The sequence below is a fragment of the Ambystoma mexicanum genome, chromosome 2p (genome assembly GCF_040938575.1).
Source record: "Ambystoma mexicanum isolate Mex_15411 chromosome 2p, UKY_AmexF1_1, whole genome shotgun sequence".
NCBI lineage: Eukaryota > Metazoa > Chordata > Amphibia > Caudata > Ambystomatidae > Ambystoma > Ambystoma mexicanum.
The window spans coordinates 578,000,636-578,020,196 of record NC_090923.1 but is presented as its reverse complement, the minus strand read 5'-3'; the positions used below and the strand labels follow the sequence as shown (position 1 = coordinate 578,020,196).

Here is a 19,561-nt window from a genome sequence, read left to right as displayed (position 1 = left end):
GGCCTAAGGCCGTTGCCACCTAGTGGGTGTAAAAGAAACATATTGAGGGAACATATTCAGTGGACACGGCAGAAAACTGTGGCCACTGGCCATGGCTAAAGCCATGGCTAGTGCGCTGTAAAATAAATATGGTATAACAAAATACTTGAAATTCACTGAAAAAATTGTGCGCTCTCATTCCAAAGCCCATGAGCAAATACATATTATAATTAAGTATGACTCGCCAGAGTGACTAATGTACTCCTAGTCCATATTCCCCTTTCCTCCATCCTGTATGGGCGTCCCTTGCTAGGGACGGGAACGGAACCTTTTTTCACCAGAAAAATAACTATTTCCTTTTAAATGTATACATGCGCGGGGGAGCGGCCCTGCCCACCAGTGCCACACCTCAGTCCCCTTTGACACGTTAGCTGTATTGAACTGTTCAACCTCGCTGCTCCTATGTAGGGGGAAGGATGGTGGGACGTATAAAGGAAAGGGAAAGATGGACTAGGAGTACCTTAGTCACTCCGGTGAGTAGCACAATTACTCCTACTTCCCGTCCCCTTTCCTCCATCCTGTATGGGCGACTACAACAGCTGAAAACACCCTGGGAGGAGAGCTTGATACTCTATGCAAACAGATTACGAAGGACTGACTGGCCACATGCTGCGTCAGCCCTGGCGCTGGTATCCAGAAAGTAGTGCTTGCAGAAGGCTGATGGAGTGGACTATGTTGCAGCTCTGCTAATTACTTACCACGGTATGTGACACTGGAAGGCAACAACTGCTGCCTTGGCTTTTACAGCGTGAGCATGCATGCCCCTAGGAGACTCCTTTTGCTGAGCCCTGTATGCCTCCTGGATGGCGGCAGACATCCATCTGGCTATTGAGGCCTTGGACACTTGTTGTCCAGGCCTTGAGCCTCCAAATGTGACAAATAAGGCATCAGTCTTGCAAACGGCCTTGGTCCTGTCGAGAATTTTAAAGTTCTTTTCATGTCTAGACAGTGGAGTTCCTTCTTGTATCTTCCTTGGGATTTGGAAAGAAAGTGGAGAGCACAATGTCTTCATTAATATGGAAAAGAGGAAACCACTTTTGGTAGGAATTTGGGGTGCATGCGGAGCATGACCATGTCCCGATAAAAGATAGTGTAGGGCTCGGAAGCCACCAGAGCCTGAATCTCACTAACTCTGTGAGCTGAAGTAAGCCCCACTACTAGTGCCATTTTGAGCGTGACCATTTGATGTCCTCTGTGGCCGTGGGCCTGAATGTTTTGTGTGCAAGAGTGCTAAGAACAACATTAAGATCCCAGACTGGGTGCAGGCGTCTGACAGGTGGGTAAAGTCTGGTCAACCCCGCTAGATGCCTCTTCACTACTGGATTAGCCGAGGAAAAAGTGAACCTGTCTGAGTTCCCTTATACACCAATAACCACTAGGTATGTTCTGCGGGTGTCTACCTGGACCCTGATCTGGCTAAGTATGTCGAAAAAGACAACACCTGGTCCAGAGTGAAGGATATTTTCCTTGGACCCGAAGCAAAACCTGCTTCCTGTGCTCCTGTACTCCTTATTCCTGGCTCCCTGTATGATCTCTATGTTGTCTTGGGAAAACTGAAGATGTTGCAGAGTCACCTGATCAGGTACCAGACTGCTAGGGTTCGCCTCTCCAGGCAAGGGTGAATCACTGCCACCCAACCCCGAGATGCACCAGGAATGAGCCCTCCCCGAGCGGGAGAGGGACTTCTGGTTGGGTAGACAGCTGCCGCAGGTCTGAGAAATAAGGCCTCGCCGGCGGTGTCCAAAGTACCGAATACAAAAGGATCAAATGCCAAAGGGTCGACTCAATTTGACCTAAAACAAAAGGGTCACATTTGTTTTTTTATATATATTTTTGGGGGTTTCCGTTTTGGAAAAAAAAGTGTTTTTTACCACAAAAATGAGGGTTTGGGGGAGGACCTATGCATTTGAAACTTTGGCCTAGAACCCTCGCCGGCCACTGCAGAGCTTTGAGGACGAGACACAGCCGCCGGGATTGTCTGATCTTGCGAACAACATTGTGGATGAGCGGGGTAGGAGGAAAAGAGTACACCCACATCCCACCCCAGGGGATCTGGAGCATGTCCCAGAGGGAGTCACCCCCTATTCTCCCCCAAAAGCCAAACTGCTGACCAATGCATTGCTCTCCATCGCAAGCACGTCTATGATAGGGTGACACCACCTGCTGAAAATCTCCTGAAGGATTCCGGTGTTTACCCGCCACTCATAATTGTCAGAGCACATCCGACTGATTCTGTCTGCCTCTAGGTTCAATTCTCCTGGCAGATGGACCGCTTAGACCCAGATGTCCTGCTAAATAGCCCACTCCCAGATGCTGAGGGCCAGTCTGCATCGGAGGGGGGATTTGGTGTTCCCATGCTTGTTTATGTGATACATGCAGGTAGAGTTGTTTGCCCGAATGCAAACCGTACAGCTCCTGATTAAGGGCAGTAATGCTTTGAGTGTGAGCCAAATGCTATAATTTGCAGCCATTTGATGTGGTTTTGCTGGTCAGTCCTGGACCAGAGACCATGTAATGAGTGAGCCTAGAGGGTAGCACCACACCCCTGAAGGGAGGAGTCGGTAGTCATAGTAAGATCTGTAGGTGGCAGTCTAAATGGTCAGCCCACCATGAGGTTCACTTCCTGCCTCCACTACATGAGGTCCTACTGTAGGAAGGCAGGTATCATGACCAGGGCTCCCTGATGACCCGCTCCTGCTCCCAGGATGCCGAAAAATGAAGCTGCAGCCTCCTCATTCACAGTCTGGCGTAAGGGATAGCAAGGAGGCATGCCGCCAGTACTCCCAGCAGGTGCTGGTACTTCCAGGCCTTAGTTGCTGATATGCTGAGGAAGTGAGTAATGGAAGCTTTGATCGCTGCTACCTTCTCCCTCGTGGGGAACAGCTTCTGTCCCACAGCAGCCCCAGAAACACCAGAATTTGTATAGCGCAGAGCTACGACTTCCTGAAATTGATTGAAAACCCCAGTTCATAGAGTGTAGTCATGAGTCTGGTGTTTGAGTACCTGACCTGCTCTGGGGACTCCAACTTGACCAACCAGTTGTCAAGGTACGGATACACATGGATCCGATCTGAGCAGGGCCACCACCGTGTTCATCAGTCTTCTGAATACCTTCGGTGCTGAGTTGAAGCCGAATGGCAGCACCTTATATTGAAAGTGCAAACGCATGACTCGGAAACTGAGAAATGATCGACTGTGCTGGGCGATAGAGGCATGTAAATATGTGTCTTTCATATTCAGGGAGCATGTCCAGTCCCTCCCACACAGCATGCCCTTTATAAGCACTGTCGTCACCATTTCGAACTTCTGCAGAGGTAGGTATAAATTGAAGAAGGAAAGCTCTAGGACCACTCGCAGGCCCGCCTGGTTCTTTTTCTGAATGGCAAAGATGCAGGAGTAAAAGCACTGCCCCTGCTGAGGGAGAGGAACTTCCTCCACCACTTCGCTCTCCACCGGGGAACAAATCTCCAAGAGTGAGACAGTCCCGATCTGGGGGGGGAGCAGGGGATGGCAGTGGAATTCAGAAGCCTGATGTGACGACTGAAATCACACTTCAGTCTACGAACAGTGAACGTCAAGTTTGACTGTGCAGGGCCAGACGGCCCACGACTGGGGTGCTGTGGACCTGAGAAGAGCCATCATTTCTTTTTTGGGTCTGAGGCAGATGACTGAGAGGGGGACTGAAAAAAGCCCTTGTGCGAAGGCCTCGGGTATTTCCATTGTGCTGGCTGCGTGACCTGTCTGGATACCTGGATCGGCAGTCCTGGATGCCCCGGAAGCCACCAAAAGATCGGTCTCTGTCTGAGCAAGAGTGGCCCTGCGAGAAGGTCTTAGCTGCTGGCTTGATGAGAACAGCCAGGAACTTGGCTGTCTGTGAGCTGCTCTTCTTCTTATTGAGTTCCTGGTCAGTGAGGAGTGAAATACTGGTGAAAGCGATCCGTTCCTGTTGACACAGAAAAGAGGACTGGGGTGTGGTGCTGGTGGTCGGGAGTTAGGGGAGTGCAAGCTCCCGGGGGCGCACCCCAGCGCACATATACATTTAAAGGAAAAGTGTTCTTTTTCTGGTGAAAAAAGATTTTGTTACCGTCCCTAGTGATGGATGCCCATAAAGGATGGAGGAAAGGGGACGGGACATAGAAGTAAGAGAAAGGATTCACAATGACATACATAATGACATTATGGGGGAAATGGCATTATGGGGAACATCAACAGGAGCACGCCGCGTTACGCTGGTCATGACTTCCCACATTCACTGAATTTCAATGGTTTTGTTGCGTTACATCTAGTCAACTTAACTTCACTTTAATAAAAGTTTTTTCAGTGACTATAGAAATGAATATGACAATAAGCAAGAAGAAGTTTGATGCAGCAGACAACCCTGCCCCTAAAAAATTAAAGGCAAACATGGAGGAAACCCCAGGACCCAAACACATCTATGCTCGCCTACTGAAGGTGGTGCAGGATGTTGGGGACATGAAATCTACTTCAACAGATCTCTCGTTGAAGGTCCCTACTCTAGAGGGTAGAGTTAACAAGAATGTAGAGGTGTCGGGGGGTGGTCACTGAGCTATCAGTCAGCTACTGAGCCTAAAATTACATCAAGCTGAAACTGGAGACATTACAGCCTAAGAGCATGGATCCATATTTAAAAGGCAGACATCACAATTTGCGGTAGGTTGGTCTGGAGGAGAGAGAGGAGTTTGACAAGTTTTTGGAGAATTATGTTTTAAGTGTTTTGCTGGAGGTGTGTGGTCCAGACACGCTGTAGGCTACAGATGTGGATTATCGGTATAGGGTTCAGAAATGCATTCCTGCTAGGCCCAGACAAATTCTGGTGATGTTTATCATAGTGTGCACCAAGGAGAGGGTCCTGAAAGCTGCAAGGGAGATGCCTGGACTTTCGTCACCTATCTCTTACTGCACCAGTGGGGTGGTGTTCCAGCGTACATTCATGATTTGATCCATGGCTGGTCTCGGTTGAGTAGGCGACGGATGCCCAGGGCCGCGGGTGTGTAATGTCTTTTTGGATTACTTCCAGACTTATTTGGCTGTGTTATTGTCCTCAGCCCGGGCTGGCATTATCTCCCACTTGCAGGTTACTGGACTGGTTGCCTGAGTGTGTGCGATCAGCTGCCAATGCTTGCCTCATGTGCTGAAGCGTGTGGTACACTGGCAGAATGAGACTGGGCAAGGGTGATGAATATCCAAAGCACATCATTTGGCAATGTATCATTTTTGATGGATCAAGCAATGTCATCACAGCAGCTACAGGGACACTCTCTTCTTATGGCCAGGGAAAGACAGCCGCTACCTGATACTTACCCTGAGGGTGGCCATCTGAGAGAGGACCATACGGGGGAGGCAACCCTGATTGGAGGGAGGTGGACTCACTAGCTGGAAACTGGTATCCCTCTCTACTCCTTAAATTCCCAATCCCGAATGGCCTATTGTAAAATAGACAAGCAAGAGCACAACAGCAATGCAGAGCACTGAAGCCGCAAAACCAGAGACATCCTCTAGTTTTTGGATGGATCTGTTAGGTGCCAGGATGTTTAAAAACATGAAGCAGCAAGAAACATGGAGAACCACTACTTCCGATGTGGGTCGGCAAACCAAGAGGAAGCAAGATGCAGCAGGAAGCAAGAGCGCTCCTAGAGGTGCTGTCACAAGAGGCTCAGAAGTCAGAGGTTCACCAAACAGAGGGCGAGAGCAGAGGAAGCTGTGGAACGAAGGCTGAGGCATTGCGGGTAGCAGAGATTTGACGGGACGCCAGCAAAAGTAGGAAGCGAGCCTCTAGGGAAAATTGCAGAGGAGAAGGGACAGCAGGGCACTTTGTGGTGTATACTGCAAACCATTAAAAGACAGATATGTGAACTGGTTAAACCTGAGCAGGGGAGCTGGGAGGGAAGGGCCACACCATTTGAAACTGTGAATTGTAATGAGTCTGTGAAACACAGGAGAAGGGAACTTTGTTTGTTTATTTCTTTGTGCACCTTTTGGAGCTTTATGTTAGAGCTCTGGAAAAGAGCTGCAGATGACCAGTTGAAAGCCTATTGGGGTCATTACAGCTTTCCTGGTGCAGTAATAATGCGGGTAAAAATGTCAGTAAATCTAGTACTGGCATTTTTACAGCATTGGGAAAACACACATTTGCCGGTAGAGGTCACTGATTTACCTCCCGCAAATAGCTGGAGGTAAATCAGGTCCCCACCAGCAAAACAATGACAGAATTACCAGCACTGGTAATACCGGTGCCGGAAATATTGGCAATACCCTCTTTGAAGTCCTTTGGGACTGCATGGAATTGGGGAATGACCTCCCTTTCTGCCTCCTGAAATAACCTGGTAATACCGTGATATCAGGAAGCGAAAATGGTAGGTCAGTTTCCTGGTATCCTGCTGGTAATGACCCTGTATATCCCTTTTTACTTTATCTTGAGTTTAGCATGTAAGGGTCAGGTTAGGATTACGACACAGGACAGAGAACATTACATTGGATATTCTGACACAGACATCCTTCAGTTTTTTTGAGGCAGGGAAAACTCCTCTTATTGATAGGCCAAGATAGCATTTCTTCCAACTCTCTTTTTATGTTAATATATGTCTTTACCAACCACCACAATGCCCTTGTGTCCGAGTCTTACCCAATTTCCTTACACCTTTTAATATAAAACTGAAAGTGGACAACAGGAGTTCAAGTGGTGGCGACGGTTATGAGCTTGGCGTGTCAGTCAATCAGATACTTAGCCCAATAAAGCAACCTCAGGCTAGACTCAGAGAGATGGTGGATGTGTGAGCAATTTTGGCATCAACATGCTGTAATGTAAAGTCGCCAATGGGCTTTGCAACAAGTTAAAGATAAAGGTGCAATTTTATAGCAGACTTGCAAAGTGCAGGGGAAACTTCACCAGCAAGTAAGTCCAAGTCGTCTGTTTCATGGTCAGCTGCTTCAGAGAGTTGGTGTGCACCAGCTACGCAGATAAACATGAGTTAGCTATTTCTCGACGTCTAACTTTAGGGAATACGCCTCCAGTCTCTGTACACTTCAGAGACTGGAGGATTCACAGGATCTTAATGTTTGCTGCTGTTTTTCATGGTGACTGTTTATGAACAGGTTCAATCTTCCTTTTACGTTTGCCTGGCCACTGCAACTGGTATGGAACATGGTCGGAGGGATGTCTTTGCTAAAATTCACTTGGCTTAAGAGTGGTACCTAATACCAACTTTGAGTCTGCAGATTTACTCTCGGTCAAATTGCCGATAACGCCTAACCAAACGTCCACCCTTCACCTCATTTAGAGACCTCCCGGGCCCAGCATCCTCCTTTGCAGACGAGATTTCCACCTTACGTCTTGATAAATCTAAAACTAACTCGCTAATCATTCTCCTAGGGGACCTCAATCTGGGACATGGTGACCCTAATGACCCCAGCGCCATTGACCTTGCTAATACCTTAACCGACTTCGGTTTCACCAATTGCATCCAAGAACCTACCCTCACCAAAGGGAGGACACTTGATTGGCTAGCTGACACTAACGGCAACATTAACGCACTCTCTAACACACCTTGCGTATGGTCTGACCTCCATATTATCACCTTTAATATTGAAGCAGACCCATGCTCTCTTCCAACAATGGCGCCAGCCCTGCCTACGAGAAATAAAAGAGACATAACTAGAGAGAAACTACTCCCTCTGTTACTACCCTCCCTCAACAAAGTTACCCACTCATGTTCAGATCCTACAATCCTAGTGGACACATACAACCATGCAATGCTCTCAGCCCTAAATTCAATCGCTCCCATCAAACTCAGGAAGCCCAAACCACATGCTAATCTTAACTCTTGGTTTACTCCTCAGTTAAGAGTGTTTCACAAAGCTAAACGCTGCACAGAAAATCGCTGGAAATGTCATCCGTCGGATGCTCACAAGGATGGTCTCATCCTAGCCTCCCTCAACTATAAAGATGCCATCTTCCATGCAAAAAAGGAGTCTTTCAACAATCGCATCATGCAAGCAGACTCAAATACTAAAGAACTATTCAAGATCCTAAAGGAACTTGAATCTCCCGTCACTCCTCCTGACACCTGTATTAAAGACAATAAATGGTGTGCAAACATCCAGTCAGCACTACTGAACAAAATTTCATCCCTTCAATCCAAAATTAAAGACAAGCAAAATGGCTTGAAGTCCGACAATCGTCCCACCACCTGAGTAATGGCTGCCCCCTTGACCACACCTAACCTCAAGCCTTTTGCCTTCGCGCCTCTTGCCATCGCCGAGGTGGAGACATCATCAAAAAGATCAAACCATCTAACTGTCAAGGCGATGACTGCCCTGCTGCTATTATCAAGGATTCCACTCATGACTTAGCCCCGTTCATCACAGCCTTTATTAACTCTTCCTTTAAAACAGGCATTGTTCCAGACAATCTTAAAGACACATGGGTGATCCCACTGCTTAAAAAATCATCCTTAGACCCAAGCATACCTACTAACTATAGATCTATTACCACCGTCCCTTTCATGCTTAAAATACTAGACCGTGCTGCATACCTTCAGATTCAAGACTATTTTGAATCTAACAATCTCCTAGGTCTAAGAAAATCTGGCTTCCGTCCTAGGCATGGGACGGAAACGGCACTGATAGATCTGAAAACACAAATCAAAGTCCTAAAAGACAATGGGAAATTAGCCTTGCTATTACTCCTTGATCTCTCTGCGGCCTTTGACTAGGAGAATCAGCAAATCTTGTACCAGCACCCCCGTTCTGCTGCCCACTTCTCTGACTCAGCCACTGCATGGATCAACTCCTTTCTGAGCAATAGATCCATGAGGGTCTTCTACCCCTCTGCAGCCGCTGACCCTGCTCCAATTCAATGTGGTGTCCAACAAGGCTCTTGCATGTCACCTACAATCTACAATGTGTTTACTAAACCGCTCTTTGATGTGCTTGATTATCTGGGTTTCTCTTACACAGATTATGCTGACGACACCCAGATACTCATCCCCAAGACAGGCCACTACACAGTTGACACTAAGGCTTTGAACGACATATATCTGGTCATATAGGCCTGGATGGCCCAACACGAACTTTGCCTCAAAGATGACAAGACGGAGCTCCTTATCTGGGGATCCACTCAATGCCTTAATATATTAGAGCACTACTATCAGTCTTTCATCATTGATGGCAACGTTATCAAGGTCTCTAACGACACCAAAACATTAGGTATTTATCTAGACGCCTCCCTGTCCATGTCTCGAAAAACCAACGCAGTTAGATCAGCTTCGGCATATACCTGCAAACTTATTGCAGCCTGCAGTCCATTCAAGATTTGGTCAGGTAGTGATTTTTCTTGAGTGATGATGATACCTTTACATTGGTACCAGATGTCTCTTTCACGTAAATTACTTGTGACCTGTTACTACCCTAAAGTACATCTTACTTCACTTCCTTCACATCTATTCTCAATACTCAAGTTGACCCTTTGAAGTAGGCGGGACTGGTGCATGATGCAAAACAGCATTTTATTAATCGGATAGGGCGTTAGCAGGATCTGGCACACATGCTTGGACACACCTTTGTGTATCTCCCAGCATGTTACTGGCCACACCATCAGTTCTTTTCTCTGCAATGGACGGGGAGGGAGTATGGCCAAGCAGCAGAATTCTGTTTTCTTTTTAACATGCTTACCATATGTGTTTGTTTTTTCTTTTTGTTCCTTGCGTTTGATGCACCATCCATGATCTAGATGCTGTACTAATAGCAGCGCAGGGTTTCTGGCATTGGAGGCCCATTTCCTCTGATGTCTGGGTCATTTTTGGCCTTGTGTTTCTTCTGATAGACACTACCAGTTTGCTGTCTTTTTTAGGTGACTTCAGCGCACTGACACGCAGAGTTTTGTTTCCCTCCTGCTGGTGAGCGATGGCCATTTGTCAAGAGCAAGAAGGTGAGTACTTATTTTTTGTTTTACAGATTACTCTGACAAGGTGATGCATTCACCAGACTAGATGGGGTTTTCAGTAAACTTCACTCTACTGACACTTTTGTCTAAAGTTTGTCTAGAGTTCCCTCCAGGCGGTCACTTCAGCCGTCTTTCACCTTCTTTGGCGCTGAGGTTTTTGGCATACCTACTACGAAGAGTCCCTTCCTACATGGGCCTTGCTTGGAGTGTCAGGGGTCTACTGGTCTCTGTGTGACTTTATGAATATCTGCTCTAGCGACAGGCATTTCTGTCTGTTAACCTTTGAACCATGATACTTTGAGAAACGTTAAAGCTTACTATGAGCTTGTCGTGTTGATTCAATTTGTATCAACATCTGTATTTCTAACTCCTCAGAAAGTGTCACAAGACCAACAGTTGGGGAGGTAGTCGCATCTGGAGTCATGCAACTGGGTTTAAAGTTTGGTGATAATAACTTTTATTATTTGAGTGGAAATGGTGAAAAACCACATGCAACAATACTGCTGAGATGGGACTAATTGTAATAAATCCGCCACGAGCACCTGAATCAGAATATATTTATATATGTTGTTATGTTTATTTGTAAAACCAGCGTTGAGTGCAAAAACTGACATGCAAAAAATGTAAATGCAAGTAAGTGTGTACCTCTGTCCCATCAATTGAGCCCAGTCCAGGGGGCCTGTCCACAGAGAAGGGTTAGATATTGGGGTAGGGGAAGGGAATCAATCTCCAATGAAAAGTCAGAAGCAATAAACGTGCACCTCCTAATTTTTGAATATTTTGGAGGGGTGGATTAGAGGGTAACAAGGCCTTGCATAATGGGGGAAAAAAAGACATGCCTAAAAACTGTCTGGGTGAATCCTCAGACAACTGCCTAAATATCATCTGGCTTGAAAGGGTTAACTTTGGCTGGGAGACAGCAATTTGTAAATACTGAAGCCGGCTGGGACCCATGCCAGGAGAGGGGACAGGGGTTGAATAGAGCGATTGAGCCTGGAGAATATCCCTGGGTGGGGGTGGTTTCTGGTGTCCTCGTCCTGTCCGTGTAAGAGGAGCCCTGCTGACTTTCATGAGCACCAAAACTGAGATGCCCAATGTAAGTAGTTTGTCCAACAGATGCAAGTGTGTTGGGGATCTGTTTGAGTTCATTTCTTCCCCTTAATAGTCGGTCTGAGTAGACCCTTAGAATATTTTACTGAATAATCATTTAATTAACTCCCGTATAGACTGACAGAGGGAGAGCTCGGGGTAGTTCACAACCAACACCCTCTTTCCTAGCGCTAATTCAAGTTATAGTCCCTTAAAGTAATTGGGTATACCTATTTTAATTGTCAACCTCAGAATTCCCTAAAGGGTTTGGGGGGTGTCTTTGTCTAAAAACGAAATTACTGTCACCACTTCCCAGACCTGGCCTTTAAGCAGAGGGGTACTGAATGTAACTCAAGTCAGGGTTTTTGATGTCAGGTAGAGAAGTGCGTTGCCAAGTGAAACCAAGTGTAATTCCTAATTGAAAAATGTGCACTCTCTCGTGAGAGTGAGAAAGTGACCCTGATAGAAGATTTTGTATTGCTTGGGGTGAAGAAAGAAAAAGGGTTCTATCAATCCAAAGTAGTATAAAAAGTATGTTGCGATTTCAAAACTGCTAGCATTTTCCTGTGCACAGGGAAATACAACATACAAAGTGCTGCATGTGTGAGATTGCTTTTCAAAACAGAAAATGTTGCATTTGATTTAAATCTAAAATTATCAAGTAATGCTAATACTCATGATCTACAAATGTTCCAAGGTTTTGTTTAATTTTGACAGAAAGGGGCTCTGGAGGACAAGAAGTTTCAATTGTTTATTTGAGATGTGTACCATCTACATGACACCCTGAAGTGAAAGACGGGGAAAAGTGAGCATTGTATTGAAGCTTTGTTTTCTGCCACAGATAAGGAGGTGGTGTGTAACCATTTAGTGTGAATATTCATGAAACCTATTATTTAATACATGTATTCTTTCTGTACTCCAGCCTGGTTCGTGGCTGATTGGTGGCACTGGGGGAGGGATTCGCGTGGCTCTGTGTGAGTCATAGACAGGGCTGGCTTGAATACAAATAACAGAATGTGTTGTTTGACACCTTAATTAGGGGGGAAGGAACTCCCCATTTTAAGGACGGTCTCGCAACACATATAACATTTACATAACTAGGTTCATGTTTCTGTGACTGACAAAGAATATGTGTTAAGCATTGAATTTTTGGTGCCCTATTTTGCAGCACATAAGGAAAGGACTATTGCAAACGTTAAGACTTCTTTCACATGATTGGCGCCTGCTGTATCCTTTCACCAGGCGTTGTTCTATACATCTTTTATTAATACTAAAGACACTTACCAATTCCCTCTTCTGGACTTCAAACCATCGAGAAATCCCAGGCAAGCTATGCGTCAGTGACAACGTGGTACGCTCAATCCAGAGACTCTGTAAAGAGAGAAGGATGAATTGGGGTTATTGGTGTGTGCTTGTTATGGAATGTTCATACTGCTTGAAAAAGAATCTGTGAAAGGTTATAGGTATATTGCAGATATCAAGCACCATCCGGTGTAATTAAAATGTCTTTATCGGTTGTGCCTTCAGCCACTTAATTTCTAAGCAGTACAGCATCGCAGCACACAGCACTGAAATAATACACTTAGCATGTCTCATACATAATTTCTAATAAATCTTGTGACAAATCAGGCACATTCGTCCATTCTACTCTCCCTGTGGGGCTAGGGAGGTGAAGCCGCTCTCCAACACCCTCCCTAGGGGTCGAGGCGAGTGGGACCTCACCGGTCATCTCCTGTGATGCCCTCCATGTGATGGCCTATATGGAACTATCTAATACACCAAATCATGACAAGTTCCATGACATCACGACATAGCAGTCTTAGACATGAAGCACACTCGCAGTCCTCTACTGCATCACACAAACAAAAACTCGTAAACATGAAAAACATAATGCACAGTTTTATAGCTAGAGGACAGAAACATATACATATTGTCAATGCTTTTATTATTTTGCCATTAGACAAATGCAGCAACGCAGAAATGCAAGGCACAAGAGATCCTGAACAAGCTTGCTGAAGCTTAAAGCCAATAGCCGCGTGGACATAGAGGAGTATATATGAACCACGTACAGATAACCTATAGGGAACTCAGCATAACATGGACAATCTAGAAAGCAGGTTTTAGGGAAATTACAACAGGCCTCAAGCCACAGAGCATGAGATGAGGAGAATACAATACAAACACATAATCGTTCACATCACCTTGAAGAGGTGCACAGCGAGCTGAGAACTCGATTGAGTCCGAGGCCTGAGGAGATCAGCTCTACCCAATCAGTTTAGAAACTGAGGGATAGATGGCAAGGAGCACAAACCAATGGTAAGCCCACTACTCTGCAAGAATGTATTAGTTTCTTGGGGACGAGACAGGCCAACCACCTGAGATGCAAGAGTCAGTAGAATAACATCTATAGGAGACTGTATAGGTTTTAGAACTCTCAATACCCAATCCCTCGGGAAGGGCCCAAGTAATGACGCCAGAGTGACAAAAAACCAGGCCGCACACCATGGAACGATGAGACGCACCAGAGAATTCCTGTTTTCTTGTATTGATCCCTATTTGTTTTAATGGTAATAAACCGCAGTTTGCACTTGTCGTTGGCTGAGTTCTCCATTTGTTCTGGGGAGGATGATGGGCCTTTGAAGTCGGCAGACCCCCAGCCATACTCTGGAATACCTGGGAGTCCCTCCGAACATGTCAGTAGAAGAGTTGATGGTTGGCTGCGCCAGCCCGGCACCAAGCCGTCTCCTCCACAGCAGAAACTGAGAGACTGCAGGAACATTGCATTATTTCGAGAATGATGGGGAACGCGTACCTGTGGAAAAGCCGCCAGGAGCCAACTTGGTAAATATCCTGCCCAAGGTCAGCGAGGTGTCCAGGCGGACCCGGTGGGGAAGTGGCAGCTTTGCAGGACATGGCAGCTGAACAGCGCCAACAGATCATGTAGTATGAGTACTGACCCAGTCACACCTGGGTGTGAGGGAGGGTATTGAGTATTGTTGAGTACTGTTGAGTATTGTCAAAGTATTGTTTAGCATTGTTAAATGTAGCAGGGACAGGAGCGGAGGTAGACATCATTACTTGTCGGTAGGGCTCATTTGAGTTTAGAGGTAAACGGTTCTGGTGAACAACCTACACTATTAACTCGAAAGGCTCAGATGACAGAAATATGTAAATTGTTGTTTCCATTGGGTTGGAGGTTTTAGCTCCGGTAATAGATGACGGTATCCCTGTAATGCTTAGCAAGGGAGCTGGCCTAGATTGCGGAAGGTGATCCGACTGGTTAAGTCTCGAGAAGAGGCATATTATTAGCTAGGTGACACAGCAGGTACAGATCGAACACGAGAGAATATTGGTATATTCTGCTAGGAGGAAGGAAGACAGCTGTGAGGTTTGTGTTGGAGTTTTGTGTGTTTTGGGATAACCGGCTACAATGTTGTGCGTGCAGTATTTGACATCTCAGCGCTATCTGGTTAGTAAATTGGTGATGTCACCCATAGGTTCGTACATAGGACATGGAGAGCACAAAACGGTGAGGAGCTAGAATTGGAAAACTTGGGATTGACAGACAAGCTGAACAAGTGGCGATATGTGGAAGGCGCATGCGCAAGATTGTGGGCGTGCCTGAGGAAGCAGCGAGTGTGAAGGGGGTGGTGTGCCGAGCATGCATGACAGGTTGAGGAGCTGGAGACGCTTATAGTGATTTATAAAGGTATCATGATTACATTGTGATTCCTCCCTTAACAGCGGATATCGAAACCCTCAATTTGAGGTCAGGTAAACGCAAGGGAAGTGCGCGGGGACACACCCCTCCAGCACCTGTGTAAGACGGTCCCACCCTATAAGGACAAGATAATCAAATATAGCATAGAATGGTCTAAAGGCACCAAAGGGAAGTTAACTAAACTATTGCCATCTTGCGGAAGTTTCTCAAAGAATGTGCAGCAATCACTACTGACACACACACAGGGTACCTATAAGGGGAAGACGCTTGCAAGCTGCATGGCTATATTTGAGCTCTGGAGAATGTTCCAAGAGGTTGAGGGGGACACAGTGAGTCGTCAGTGGATGCTGAGCCAGCAGGAGGTGCAGGGGCATGCGCCCCACCTTCTGCTCCCCCACATGTCCCTCCAAGTATGGTCTCGGATGACACAGATGATGAGCAGGGGATATACCCATTACAAGCAGAGGGGTATTCAAATCCAATGTATAAGCCACCATCGTATACTAGGGAAGAGGGGCAGAGAGGCGCAGGGCAGCTGACCACTGGGCTAGAACCAAGTGACGAAGTGCAGCAGGACGAAAAGGAGCGGCTAGGGGGCGTAGCCACGGACTAATGGATAGGGGGACAGCTTCTTCTGAAGCTGGAAGGGAAGACAGTTGGGGAGATAGAGGAGTCAACTAAGGCAATGGAAGGCTTGATAGGGCAGAGAAGCCAGTGATTGGGCAGAGATAATGGAGCAAGTGGATAGGAAGGAGATGGAAAGAGAAGAGCGGTTAAAAAGAAAGGATAGGAGAGGAGAAGGGAGGAAGAGAAAGAGCAGATGCAGAAAGAAAGAGAAGAGAGGATAGAATGGGAGTGCAGGGAATGGAAGAGAGAGTAGGAGGAACAGCGGGTCAGGAGGATAAGAGAGCTAGATGAGATCAAGAGGTGGAGGGAGGCAGCAGAGCAGGAAAAACGCAAGTTGATAGAGAGGGAACAAAGAAAGTTGCAGGTGGACAGATTGGCAAGAGAATGCGTGCAGAGAGGAGGATGAGCGCAAAATAAGGGACATAATGGACAACGGAACAGGGAGATGACAAAATAGAAGGGGGAGGACGAGCATAGTCAGATAGCATTACAGTACAGTACAGGGGTGACACAGAACCGAACAGGACAGGGCTAGGGCCTGGGGAGGAGGAAGCAAGTACATTTTACGTGACATTGACATTGATATGAACATGAAACCCAACATGGACACCAGCACGAAAAGACTGAGCTTTGTAGATGATGTTTACAGTAACATGGGCTTGGGGTATGACAATGAAGGACGAAACAGTGGAGACATGAGGGAGGAACAATGTAGGACCCAATCAACAGGGACAAGCACAGACAAGTGGGTGACCTGGGAGAGAGGGAAATTGTATAGGAGGAACAGGAGGTAGCAAGGATGAGCACACACCAAGCTATATAACATCGATGACCTAGTACCATACATGTTGAGGCTCTGAGACCTCCCAGGACAAAAGGGGGAGACAGCTATTGTATGTTCCATGGAAAGGATCCCCGAGGCACCCAACAATGACATCCGAAAACCCATAACAGAACCAATAGATGTGTACACCTACATTAGAAACACAGACAGACAGGTCAGACTGACTAGAAGTGTGAATGGACAGGGAGGGTCCACACAGAGGCTCCTGCTCGAAAAGGGGGTGACACCAATATATACCATGGAAGCATATTGACAAAGAAAACATAAGATGTAGGCTACCACCATTGTCAACGGGTGCTGGGAAATGGATATATGAGATGGAAAGGATGACAGCGGGTCAGAGTTTAGCAGTGGGGGACGTGAAATGACTGCTAGTAGTGATCCTCAGGAAAGCTGCTGATGATGTATGGAAAAGGGTGGGGTTCTACGGAGTGACCACCCAGAACATAGCACATAATGGTTTGCTGTTTGCAAATTGTAGGGCTGCCATACGGCAAGCCTTAAGGACACAATGCCGCACACTTCTAACATTGGAGCAATTATGTCACGCAAAATGGAGGAAAAAAAACCCATACACTTTTTTCAGGCGATCCAAGAGCTTTGGCGCCTAGAAACTTGAGAACCGTGGGACAACACAGTAGCAGTATTTTACTGCATATTATGTCAATGGTTACCAGAGCCAGTTCAAAAGCAGCTAAGAAAAATGGTAGGCATGGAAGCAAAGTCTTGGCTGGAAATACAGCTTACAATCGTTCATCATTGTAGGCTATTGCAAGACAAGCTAAAGAATAAAGCACACTATAGAATGTTAGAGCAGGCAAAACTAGTGCAGTAAAAACTATCAAAGTACGCCATGGAAGGGTGGTACCAACTAGCGCAAGCACACAGGGGACACAGCAGCAGCAGTACACAGCACCATCCATGGGGGGAGGGTTCCTGGGGCGGGGTAACATGTAGCAAGGGTTTGGAGGAAGAGGGAGGGCCATCGAGAGGACACAGGTTCGGCCACAAATACACCACAACCAATGGAGCTTATCAGGAGGGTTTTTAGATATGGGCCGCAGGTGCAGCAGGGTCCAGGGGATTTTGCGGGTGGTTTTCAGGGGCAAGGGAGAGAGCTACCACAGTGTTGGATGTGCGGGCAGATACTACACATTTCAAGAACTTGTAGAAGCAGGAGGATGCAGCAGAATTGGGGAGCACAGTACCAGCAGACATATCAGGGGGAGCAGGTTGACTAATACACACAGGACCAACCACAGTTACAGCGAGGACGGACACAGGGTGTGCACCAGCAGGCACAACAGCCCGTGACACAGATACCACAGATGCAAACACCCATACCACAGTATTTACAGGCACCACAGATTCAAGGTAGCACAAAGCAGGTGCCACAGATGCAAGACAGCATGCAGCAAAACGATAGCACAATGTCACACATGGACTCCATGGCCAAGGCCCCCATTCAAAAATTGGGAGGGGTCACCATGGTGGGAAAGGACCCATTTACAGGGAATGGGATGTGCTTATACTCTCAATAGGACAGCCCACACACGTACTTGACGTGTTCCATCCTGTTGATCACACCCAACCCTACGTAGGAACCTTGCATAGGGATGGCAGTAGGTGACAACATTTTTTCCCTTCTTGTAGATACAAGGGCTCCTAGGTCCTCCATTCAAGAGGAAGAATTTAGATTGTCAGGCGATGCCATGAATACTCAAAGATTCTCTGCGGCTCGGGAAGTGGGTCCTTTCACAGACAATATCTCCCTCTGTATAGAAGAACATGATTTATCTCTACCTTTACTTTACTCCAGACAGACACCTGTAAACATATTGGGACGAGCCATTATGAGCAGTCTGAACATGACAATCTCATTCACAGACAAGGGCATATATTGCTCCACATCAGGAATAGTATAGATGTGAGAGGAAGTTAGATACTATCAACAGTAATTACATTTTATTTAGAATATCATAATTAAAAAGCACAGCAATAGCATATTATTGATAAACACAGTGCATACAATTAGTTAACAAAACTATTATAATAAACACAATAGTCTTTGTGACAATACAGCCTTCGTAATAGGAGGCTGAGCACTATAACAGCTCAGTTAATTGTGAAACAACATCAGAGTCAATAGTGGTCTTTCTGTTCTTGGCAAAATCAATTTGTGTTCACAGGCCATTCTAGTTAAACCATCACTAGAATTTCAGACTTAACATGTTTCTGTTCTCAACGTTAGTACGGAACATTCGTCAGGAGATGTGTCCCTTTGACTATGAATACAATAAAAACACTTTATCTTCTTTCATTTAAGTAATTTTCATGTTTTGACTGGTGTAACTGTTTATAAAACATACAAACAAAGCATAAGCTCTAATTTATAGTATTCCTTGTCACAATATAAAGTTGTTATGGCTAGAGAACAGGTATAACGATCACCTGTTCCAGTACTTGGATACAGTCCTCAAATAGGGTGTCCTGATTATAGCAGGATACCATCCATGTGCAGAAAATGAATTCTCTGTTTGATCTGTAGAATACATGTTAATTTGGTAAGAAGACTGAATGTTCTAATACATGAACTGCCACATATGTACTCTCTCTCAAAAATGATCTCTTAGGCTTCCCTCAGCAATATTCAATCATCAATTGTATGTGGACTATGCTGGGTAAGTGCCAGTATCACCCACTTATGTCTTGAAGGTATACATGTAGTATGGGTTTCTAGGGTGGTCTTGAGTCACCGAATTAAACATTTCAGGATGGCATTATTCTGTATTTGCAAACTGCGTTAAGCAAATGTGCATGCCAACGTACAAATCTCTTTAATAAAAATGAGAATGGCTCTGTCAAAAATAGGCTTACCTATAGCAGATCTTTTGTAGAATTGCTGTCTTAGTATACAGTGATAATGAGAGGTGGAACATTAAGTGTTTTCGTGTGTAGATCTCAAAGATTTTAAGAGCAGTGTTTCAATGAAACCCGCTGTATAGAAACTAGAAGGGCACAATAGAGATCAGTGGATCAAACGGTGTTCAAACCACCAGAGCGGTTACTAGATGTGAACATAAAAGTTTGCTTCCTATTGCGCACAACCTGGTGCTATCATCAAAGGAAACACATTGTGCATAGAATGATAGCTCTTACCTACTTCCTTAAGTTAAGAGGAATAGACACGTGTGTGTCGGCGATATATTCCGAAGTCACGAGAAACTCCTGAGGTAGAAATCGTCCCTTTGTGTAAACTCTACACAAAATGTGAACGCCA

General features: G+C 45.9%; 1 protein-coding gene across 4 annotated transcripts in view; it reads right to left on the bottom strand.

Annotated features, from left to right (window-relative positions):
* Positions 1–19,561, bottom strand: part of DOCK3 (dedicator of cytokinesis 3) — a 2,582,899-nt gene that overhangs the window by 184,340 nt on the left and 2,378,998 nt on the right. For all 4 annotated transcript variants that reach the window (XM_069644069.1, XM_069644070.1, XM_069644071.1 and 1 more), the window contains one exon: positions 12,374–12,460. In XM_069644069.1, the coding sequence (XP_069500170.1) occupies positions 12,374–12,460 (87 nt within the window). The remainder of the gene's footprint in view (positions 1–12,373; positions 12,461–19,561) is intronic.